General features: G+C 37.4%; 1 protein-coding gene across 2 annotated transcripts in view; it reads right to left on the bottom strand.

Moving 5' to 3' along the window:
• Positions 1–212: 212 nt before the first annotated feature.
• abca12 (ATP-binding cassette, sub-family A (ABC1), member 12) overlaps positions 213–10,773 on the bottom strand; it is a 65,617-nt gene continuing 55,056 nt past the window's right edge. For both annotated transcript variants that reach the window (XM_077535882.1, XM_077535883.1), the window contains exons 62-71: positions 10,117–10,376; positions 9,485–9,686; positions 8,220–8,329; positions 7,279–7,429; positions 3,940–4,074; positions 3,621–3,724; positions 3,363–3,455; positions 3,088–3,193; positions 1,323–1,460; positions 213–911 (exon numbers count right to left, since the gene is read on the bottom strand). In XM_077535882.1, the coding sequence (XP_077392008.1) occupies positions 789–911; positions 1,323–1,460; positions 3,088–3,193; positions 3,363–3,455; positions 3,621–3,724; positions 3,940–4,074; positions 7,279–7,429; positions 8,220–8,329; positions 9,485–9,686; positions 10,117–10,376 (1,422 nt within the window). In that variant the 3' untranslated portion in view covers positions 213–788. The remainder of the gene's footprint in view (positions 912–1,322; positions 1,461–3,087; positions 3,194–3,362; positions 3,456–3,620; positions 3,725–3,939; positions 4,075–7,278; positions 7,430–8,219; positions 8,330–9,484; positions 9,687–10,116; positions 10,377–10,773) is intronic.

Raw genomic sequence — 10,773 nt, 5'->3', positions numbered from 1 at the left:
TATCATGTTCCTTTGCAGAAAGGTTGGTGTACCCGCCCCCATTATTGTTGTTGATTCAGCCTTTTTCAGCTTTATGGTGAAGCCACATTTAAATAAAACACAATAAAAAAAAGAAATCTAGCATAATGCATCCTACAGCCATGATGTAATCAGTCATACTACTGCAATCTTAAATGAAAATGATTATGTAAACTGGCAGCATTCAAAGTAGCTACATTTCAAAGTGTTTTATTGAATCATGAAAAAATATATTGCTGAATACATTCAAGACCATCATAAAATGGCCCATAAGTACAAAAGATATTTTTTTTTTAGAACAGTCATTCTTGAAGTAAGACATACATTAAGATGAAGGTGTGCACATTAACAAAAAAAATGTTTATTATACATTTTGTGATTTATAGATATAAATTCCTATTAATTGAAAATAAAATAAAATTTAAAAAAAATTAAAAACAATGTCATGAATAGTATTTCTCATACGAATCAAGATTACTAGATTAGGTAATCTCTCAAATAGGATAAAAAATAAAAAATAAAATCCTTCGTACATCCACATCAATAAATATTCATCTGTGCAGGCCCAATAGAACAGCAACAATAGAATTTGGGCAACATCAAAATAATAGTCGCTCTTCACATTGAATCTTAGGAGAGTTAAATCTGATTGCCAGGCATGGTAGATTTGTAGTCTAATACTATTGTCTCAAAGTATCTATTGAAGACAGATGCAGTACAATGAGATCATGTTCTCATTTGAGTGCAGAAATAATATCAGTCAGTCAGCGTTATGTGTCGACTTCTTGTATGAAGCCCAGGTTGTCATCTTCATCATCATCATCATCATCTCCTTTGCTGTGACTTGAGAGGGAACTCTTGTGAAAATTTCCCATGGCAAAGTTGATGAAGACCTGTTGAGGATGAACACAAATATTATTATGATTGTAATATGTCCCCTTGAAATCCTCAATCTCTGCAAATGTTGATTTCACTCCTCAGCCCCCCCCCACCCCCCCTTTTTTTCTTCTCCTTGTGGTATCTTCCAATCCCAGAGCCCCAGAAGAGCAGATCGCAGAAAATCAACACTGGGTGCATAATTTCTCTCCCCAACTCATATTCCATTTATTTTCCCTCAGGCGTGCCCTCCAACCTGCCAGCCTCCCTCTTGCCTTCATTTTACATTGCCGACTCTGTCTTCCACTCCCACTCAAGCTTTCTTGACTGTCCCAATTTATCCTCCTACCGCTTTTCAGTCACTCCGCAGCATCTGCTGCATCCACATCAACAAAACCCCCAAGATGGTTGAGTTGCCTCATTCTTACCTCATCCAAGGTGGTCTGGCTCACAGAGAAGTGCTTGATCTTCAGCGAAGTCTTGTTGCGCTCCAACTGTTGGAAGATGTCAGCCACCCCTCCTGGTGCCACGGGAACGTGGAACTCCGCCATGGACGAATGCTGGTCCTAAATGAGAAAATAGGACGTCTATCATTTCTGCATGCAGTAAATGCTCTTGTGCTGTCACTATTGGATATTTTTAGATTCAATCAATTATTCGATTCAATATTATTATGTTGTTATGGTCCTGTAGTATTTGTTCCCTTGTGATGATGAAGATATCAGTTACTATGCAGTTACGTCCAGTAATTGTCACTGTTTTGTCCTGTATTTCTGACTAATTTTGTCATATAGACCTTTATTCAGTCATGTAGAATTGTCCATTGCCCTAGTGAGAGTTACCGAATGACACTTTTGTCAGTTTGTCGAGGTTTCCTATCGCCACTCTTCCATGCAAGCTGTTCTTCCATTTGTTCAAGGTTGTGTCCATGTATTCAGCCCTGCTCTCTCAATCGAACTTTCTCAGTCAAGAGTTCTCTTCAAGGTCACCCGAATCCAGCCTTGCTCTCTGTTGCTACTTTCTATTTTTGTATAGAAAGATTGTTTCCCAACTCACGTGTCTTGTCTGCATTTGGGTCCTAATTCTGCACCTCACGTGACAATCTTTAGGACGCCTGAATATATGGTACATCTATTCAATCACTGATTGAATAGATTATGCAACCAAGACAGCTGCTGTTAATTTTTCAGGCTTTTGATTGGCTAAAAAGCAGTTGACAGCTGGTGAATGTGTTTTCATGTCATCCAAGATTTTTTTGGGGTATTTTATTTAGAGCTGTCAAACGACTAAATTTTTAATCAAGATTGATCACATCTTACAATTTTGATTAATCGGGATTAATCACTTAATTAAAAAAATGCTTTTTAATCAACATTTTTTGCTCGCCAAATTTGATAACGAGCACCTGTTATGTGTTAATTCTTTCTAACTTTAATGTTATGAGGATGCCTTCCACATTGTTTGATCCACTGCGCGCTCTCACCATCCTCTTTTTCTAATCAGTTAATTACTTGCATAATTTAAAATGAAAAAAAAAATAGCCCCATATTTTGACTTGAACAAATATTTTGAATGTCACATTCAAACATTTATTAAATGCTTTAATTTAACGCATGCAGTTATAGTTGCTCAAACACAACCTGTGCTACCTTTAAGGTAACCATCTGCTGTCAAGCTAAATAATCACCTGGGTCAAAATTAATAGTGAGATTAATCTGCGTTAATACATGATTAATGCAAAATTGCAGAAAAATTGTGATTAATCAATGAGTTAACTTTGACAGCACTAATTTTATTTTGATTTTATTTTTACCATGGAGGTAGTATGAAGGAATTTTATTTATTTATTTATTTATTTATTTATTTATTTATTTATTTATTTATTTTATAAATACCTGCATATGTGTGGACTTAATGCAGTCATATTCTCACGACATAATGTGTATTCTTACCATTATCTTGCTTTTGATAAAATAAAAAATAAAAAAAAAACACTATTTTTTTTTTTAATAAGTAATAATGTTCTTGTCCCAAATGAGCTGCACATTTTATTATTTGAATTCAAATTTTCAATACTGATATTAGTTACATTTAACATGAATGGACAAGTAGTGTGACAGCAATATTCTGCAAAAGATTTCAGAAGAAAAAGGAAAATATGTCTAAAATATCGGCGCACCTCCCTAAGCTTACCTTCAAATACGTGCTGGGAAATCGTTTCTGCATGAACGCGTTGATTGCCTCGACATCACTGGCAGACTCTGCCATGTACATTTTCACAGTGAACCCGCTGCCGAACCTGCACGTAACGACATGAGATGGGGTCAAGTGTTAAAGCCGTGAGCGGCGGAGGCAAGGTGGTGCTTAAGGGGTGCGTTTAGTCGGATGAAGAAATAGCCGTAGCAAATTTCAGAGCAGGGCAGAAATGACTGTATTTGAGGATGTGGAGCTGATTAGAGGTCACAAACCTGTTCTTAATGTGCTGCAAGGAGCCCAGGCAGCGGAACTGACCTTTCACCATAACGGCCAGGCGGCTACACAATGCCTCACACTCCTCCATGCTGAGACACGGAGAAAAATGGAGAAGTCAAAAGGTCAAGTTTGGACTCAAATAGGGTAATTTACAATCCCTGAAAATCTGTTGCATATTTAATACTTTCTTGACAACCAGAACTGGGTGAACTCCCAGCACTGTCACGCATGAAGGAATGAGGCCGTCCTCTAACCTGTGAGAAGTGAGGACCACCGCTGTCTTTCCTTTCACCTCTTCAGAGATGATTTTCCACAGGTGTCGTTTGGTGCGAGGGTCCATGCCAGAGCTCGGCTCATCCTGATGCGTGAGAGGAGGACAGCGTTTTCAAGTCACGGTTCAAACAAAAAATAAAAAAGAATGGGGGTGACACCAAAGTGAGAATTCTCAAGTTCAAGTTCAGTGCTTAAAAAAAAATAAAATGTTACATTGACCTACTCTGAAATGGCAAAAGTACAGTCCAATGGATTTAATGTATACATTTCTCCAGATATTAAAAGAATGTGTGTGCTCACCAGGAGCAGAATCTGCGGATGTCCAATGAGAGCGATAGCGGTGGAAAGCTTCCTGCGTGTGCCGCAACTGTAACCATCAGTGGTAATATTTCGATGGTAGTTCAGCTCCAGCCTTTTTAGAAGGTATTTCACCACCTGGAAGACCGCATGCAGGGATCGTAAAGGGTATAAACACAGCAGGTGAACAACCGTTTTAAAGCCACAAATTAATCAAATTTTGAAGAACTCGCTATAACAGGCGTGTCTAAACTACGGCCCGGGGGGCCATTTGCGGCCCGCCGTCCATTTTTTAGTGGCCCGCGACATATGCTAAAAATGGCATTTGACTCAGTTCAAATAAAATAAAAAAATGTTTGGAGATGGTCAAAGTAAGAAGGGTGGGTGTTGAAAAACAGGTGCTATTAAAGTTTATTTTAGTTAACTAAAACTAATGAAAAAACTAAAATTCAAAACAACAATTTCGTTAACAAAATAAAAAAAAAACGTAGAAGCTTTTTTTTTTAAAAAAAAAAACTAATTGAAACTACATTTTATGTTTACAAAACTAACTAGAATAAAACTACAGTAACTATAATTATAGGAAACATTTCCTTCGTTTTAGTCTTTGGTAATTAATTTTATATATGATTATTTTAAATGTGACTTTTAGTACATTTATTTTGATATAAACCGGAATAATGACATTGAACAACATAAAAAAAAAAGAAGAAAAAACTAATACTGAAACTAACTAAACTAAAACTAAGCATTTATTAAAGAATTGAAACTAATTAAAAAAAACTGAAAAACTGAAAACTAATTAATACTAAATAAATTAAAAAAAACAAAACTCAAAACAAAATAAAAACTAAAATGACAAATTCCAAAACTATAATATCCCTACTGCCAAATTACAAATAAATTGTTTTATATACTGTAGCATTTTTCTAAATATGCAAAAGCACAAACAAATTATTTGTACAATTTTTAGGACTAAACACAATTTCTCTTCATAACATTATGTGGCCCTTGCATCCTTCTGATTTTCTGTATGTGGCCCTCAAATGAAAAAGTTTGGACACCCCTGCACTATAATCAACATCACATTCAAATTTTAGATTGACTCTGTTGAAGTCGTCATGCTACAAATCACTGTGTATTTAAATACAGTTTAATACAGTATATTTATATTTGTGATTTTGAGGATTTGTCTTGGTATTTTTTTTTTTTTTACACATACTGTGATGCACATGAGATCCACCCCCCCTCTCACCTGAGATTGTACAGCACATTAGGCCTGACAAAAACATGCCAATGTGAAATGACTCCATTAAGGCATCGCCATTATCCACAACAAAGGATGGGAGAGTGTCAGCGGGAGTCAACACGACAAGAACTCTTAGGTAGAGCCTCATCTTCATTTTTGTTCATTAGGCCATGATCATTTGGCCAAAGGGCCATAATAGCATCATTGCAGCTAAACAGGGCGAGACGGAGCCATTGGGCATGCTGTCTCACAAAGTGTGTGTCTCTCATAAACACGCACACACTGTGGATAACAATAAAAAAAAGTCTACACACCCCTGCTAAAATAATGTTGTTTTTTTTATAGGGGGGGATAAGAAATCATTTCAAGACATTTGTTTACCATTAATGTGACTATTATTCACATAATACTATTTTCGATGGGAAAAGTACAAATAAACAAAGGAATTAATGTAGTTGCACAAGTGTACACACCCTCTTAAAACTGGGATGTGGCTGTGTTAAAAGTACATTGAGAATCAGCAAACACCTGCCACCATATAAAGTGGCTCTGATGAACTCTAACTAAAGTTCAGATGTTCTAGTAGGCTTTTTGTGACCTTTTTCAAGCAAAATCCTAAAGGCTTTGCACTAACACTAGCTGCTATTTCAAACTGTTCATAATTCTTTAAAAAAAAAAAAACAGACTACATTCTGAAGAAAAACAACCCCAAAGCATGATTCACTGTCTGCATGGTGTTTTTTTTTTCTTTTTCTTTTTTTGATGATGAGCAACATACCTTCTGGGATTATGGCCGAAAAGTTCAACCTTGGTCTCATTACACTGTAAAACATTTGTCGTCACGTATTTGCCACGTGTTTGGGAGATTTTCTTATGATCCATTGAAGCCAAAACCAAATTTGGCTTCTTTTTTTTTTTTCCAATTGCATCTACCTGGCCAAAGCTAAACTGTTTCCTCCTCTGAATCATTTTGAGATTTTGATTCGTGCTTTTATCACAAACTGCTTAGACTAATGTTGGGCACAGACAAACGTCACTTCCCTGACTGCAGCTGGTTCAGAATGCTGCTGTATGACTTAACTGGCACAAAAAAAAAAAAAAAAAAAAAAAAAAACAGCACAACAGTAATTTTAAGGTTATTGTGCTGGCTCCCACTTTGTTTACATATTGATTTAAAATTCTTGCATTAGTTTTTAACTCATTTGTTCCCAAAAACGTATAAATACGTTCTATTTTTAAATATAAACATATTAATACATTTATTTATTTATTTATTTATTATGCTAGAGCATACAGAAAGCTTTGATGCAGCCTTTCAACTGCAAAGAACAGAAATGGTAGTTATTACATAAATGACCAACAGGTGGCAGCAGAGTATAAGAGATCAACTAGGGCCATGTTGCAAAAAACCTCCATTCCTCACAATTCTAAATACATTTGTGAATAATGATGAAACTTAGCTATATTCTAATGCTAATTGCTGCAAAATGGAAACAGATAGAAATATAATTTTTTTCCAGATGAAAGAAGAGACTTTAATCTTTCTTTTGGTAGGTTCCATGTTTTTATAGCAATGGAACACAATATTCTGTGGGCCTTGGAAAATCAGTCAAATTCCAGTAAAAAGCCAGGAGTGAAGGAGATTGCTTCTTTGAAAATGGGTGGGAGTGAAGGAGTTAAATGCCAACATTAAAATTGCTCTTTAAATAAAATTGAATTGCTGGTTGATATGATTTTTCTTCCTATTTTCAGACAAGACCATCAATTAGGGCCAGCAAATCAACACATAAAAAAAAAAAAGATTGGTTCTGAGAATGATAAAGGAGAAAAAACAAATGGAATCCTGTCATCTTCAATTTTGAAGGTTTTGTCTTGACGAATTAGGAATCGAATCTGACATTACGATTTCACATGCCACATGCTGACAGCACAAGTGTAAGCAATTCCAGCTGCCCAAGAAGTAGCAGACATCACTCAATATTGTCACACCTGCTGATTATTTTAGCATGAATGCATCCACCTGCAACCTCATTTCAGACATCAACGCAATGATTGTCAGATAATGAAAAACAGCACATCCTTCAAGCGCTTACCCGGTCTATCTCTCTCTTTGAGATGCCTTGAATACGAGCGTAAAAATACAAGTGCTCTTCGCCAGTGAGCAGATTATCCAGCGCATCCACCTGGGGACAGTAGCCGATGTTAATTCCCTTGCGCCGACACTCCATAATGTCTACCAGCCGCCTGAGGAAACACACACACAAAAAAAAAATAGAAAGACGCACTTGAAAGGCGTTCGGAATTTTCAATAGGGAAGACGGACAGACAAGGAAGTTGAGTGGGGCTTTGTACTAGAAAGCACGACATAGCCTATAAATCTGAATGTGCTTTCATGTATGAATGTTGATTTATGCTACCTAATCATTTGTGCTTCATAAAGCAATATAGCTCGGATCCATCTGGCAGCTCACGTAATAGAACGAAATCCCTTTATTATTAAAAGAAACATCATTTTTCATTAGTACACTGCAGCATTAGAACATTTGTGATCCTCAAGGTAAAATCTACACTGCAGTTATTGAACTCCAAGGTAACTAATTATACATTTTCCAGAGACAAATATTCCCAAGGTGAAAGTGTTGAGCGTCAAGGGGCCAAAAGTGTTTGGGTACGATGGACCAAACAACGTGTTCAGTCAAGCATGAACATGAGCATTAATTAAGTGTCTTGTTATCATCTTGAGAAACCCAAAAGTCTTACTACATTCACAAGATGGCAGCTGTTACATTATATATGGTTATTGATCTATTAGATCTATAAGATGTATTAACAGAATAAACTGATATTAAGCACATATTATGCATACTGGATATCCGGCACTGAAATCTTTCAACAATAAAAGGCAACGGCTAAAACATGCATCACCAGAGATGATGTGAGTCCGCATGTTTGCAGAGAGGCCCATATGCTTCCATCTCGCTTGCTTTGCCGTGCTTTTAAAAACTCAAAAATAATGAATGAGTAGCTTGCTTACCCGTCGCAGTCCCTGATCTGTGCAGTGCCATCCGTGGGGCTAACATCTCCTGTGAGCATCTTGAATGTGGTTGTTTTTCCTGCTCCGTTCACTCCCAGCAGACCGAAGCACTTTGGAAAAAAGATGAATCATTTATTAAAGCTGCTTGACACAATGTTCAATATGCAACCACTTTATAAACAGCAACCGTTTAACAAGTAAATCATATAACACTTGTAAAATCATTCTACATTGGTTTAGTTATCCATGATGTCAGGTCAGGAGAACTCTATCCATCTGAATTTGATTATTAGTCCCTGAGTTTACTTCCAACTACTCCACACGGGGACTACAGCGACATTATGGTTAAAGGGATTACACCACGGTATTTTAAGCCCTTCCAAAAGTTAACTATCGGCATATAATGATTAAATCTTCCCTTCAACACCATGGCGATGTAATTTTTTATGAAATATTAGGTGTTTTGCTGGTTATTTTTGTAACGCGGATGTAAAATGCCCCGTTCGGTAAAGCCTCGCCTCTCCCCGCGTGATTGACCCGCCCCCGGCGATCCAACTGCAGTCTGCTGTTGTAGCTCTGCGTTTGAGCACTCCTCTGAGTACGCCACGCAACTTGACGTACGCCAATTCTTCAATAAACATTTGAAACAAAATGGCTCCTTGCCGCAAGAAATCGTGGAGGAAGAGGGCAGAAGAAACAAACCTGGGTTAGTTTCGAACCAGGAACTTGCTGTTTAAAAGAGCGAGAACACTAGCCACTATACTATTCGTTCAGTTAGGTTCAACAGTGCAAAAGCTTTACTTGTAGTTTACACAAGTGTCAGCCAGAACCCTGGGATTTTAAGACAGCCAATTGTCATTGCACTTTGGCATTGCAAACGTGTAGGATAATTGATTGCTTTGAATTCATTTGGACAGAATGTTTACTGATAAAGGCTACTTTTGTCACTACCCCATGGAGGTCTCAGAGAAAGTGGGCGTGCGTTTAGTCCGCAGAGGCGGTGCGGGGGTGGGTCCGCACCTTATGACGTCAAAGAGTGCAAACAGTTTGTTTTCTCCGGTTGGGAGGGGCTGGCGCTTGGAGAGCAGAATGACCTTGAATTTCTCAGAGAGGGTCGAATGGAGGAAAACATTACTTCGGTGATGTTTTTGGTTAGGCATTAGCATTTTAACATGGTTAAACGTGCCAAAAAGTTGATTTTTCATGTTGCTGTCCTTTAAAAGCAGTGCCTCCCAAGGTATGACCCCCTTGGCTGGTAGGATTACCTCTCCTGCAGGAATTCCCACAGACAGCCGCTTGACTGCAAAGATCTTCTTGTTGAGATGCTGATAGATTTTGGTGAGCTGGTTGACTTGCAGGATGTCTGCACCTGCTGCTCCACTGGACACCCGCAAGCGCTCAGCTGCAACGTCCTCATCTTCACCTTCAGCCATCTGGGACACCTTTTTCCTGCCCAAAATCAAGTGCCTGCAGAGAGAAAACAAGATGATCAATCACATATTCAGTCGTTATTGGATTTGGAAAAAAAGAAACATAAAATAACAACCAACAGAGGGAGACAGAACGGGAAGCCTGGTGGGTCAATATCAGCCTCCTGAATTTTTTATTAGAATTATTAAAAAAAAAAAAAAAAAACATAAAGAAGGGGGAGGGGAAAAACCAAGACTACACATCTGCTCCTTTAAATGAATCTGGAAAAAACAAGCACATCCAGTCAACCGAGTTTAATTTGAACACATAAGAGGTGGAGGAGCTGGAGATGCTATTTTCCTTATTATAAACCATGGTAACCAACAAAAAAGCTCCTGAAACTATTACTTTCAGATAAAAATAAATAAATAAATCTTTGAGAATAAACTACAACATTATTAAAAGCCAATTTTTCTATTTCCCGCACCTGACGTTGCGGATGAGAAACGTGTTGAGTAAGAGACGCAGCGTGAAGAAGACCACGCCTTGGACGATAGAGGAGATGAACATCCAGCCAAGAGCTTCTGTGGAGAATGGATTCTTGTAGGCGTCGATGCCGTAGCCGCTAAGGATCTGGACCTCCACGTTCATTCTGGCCAGCTTCATCAGTCCGTTACCAAAGTTGAATTGAGGGAAGATGAGGAAGACGTCGCTCAATATCCTGAAGATATTCTGGATGTTCTTTTTCTGAGAGAGACAATGAGCATCGGATTTACCATATAAGGAATTGTAGTGCAGTAGTCACTTTTCTGCTCATGGGTGCAATATATTGCAAATTTTCAGTGTTACTGAGTAGTAGTAGTAGTAATACTACTACTACTACTACTACTACTACTACTACTACTACTACTAATAATAATAATAATAATAATTAGGGGTGCAAGGAGTTTTAATTTTTTAATCATAATTAATCGCATGACTTCAATAGTTAACTCACGATTAATCGCAAATTTTATATCTGTTCTAAATATACAATAAAATGTACAATAAAATATATTTTTTCTAAGTTTTCATACTCGTGTTAACACAAAATTTGTAAAAAATAATAATAATAATAATAAACTAATACAAATATGGTCGCATA

Source organism: Festucalex cinctus, chromosome 11 (genome assembly GCF_051991245.1).
Source record: "Festucalex cinctus isolate MCC-2025b chromosome 11, RoL_Fcin_1.0, whole genome shotgun sequence".
In the NCBI taxonomy this organism is placed as follows: Eukaryota; Metazoa; Chordata; class Actinopteri; order Syngnathiformes; family Syngnathidae; genus Festucalex; species Festucalex cinctus.
This window is presented reverse-complemented; position numbering and strand designations above follow the sequence as displayed.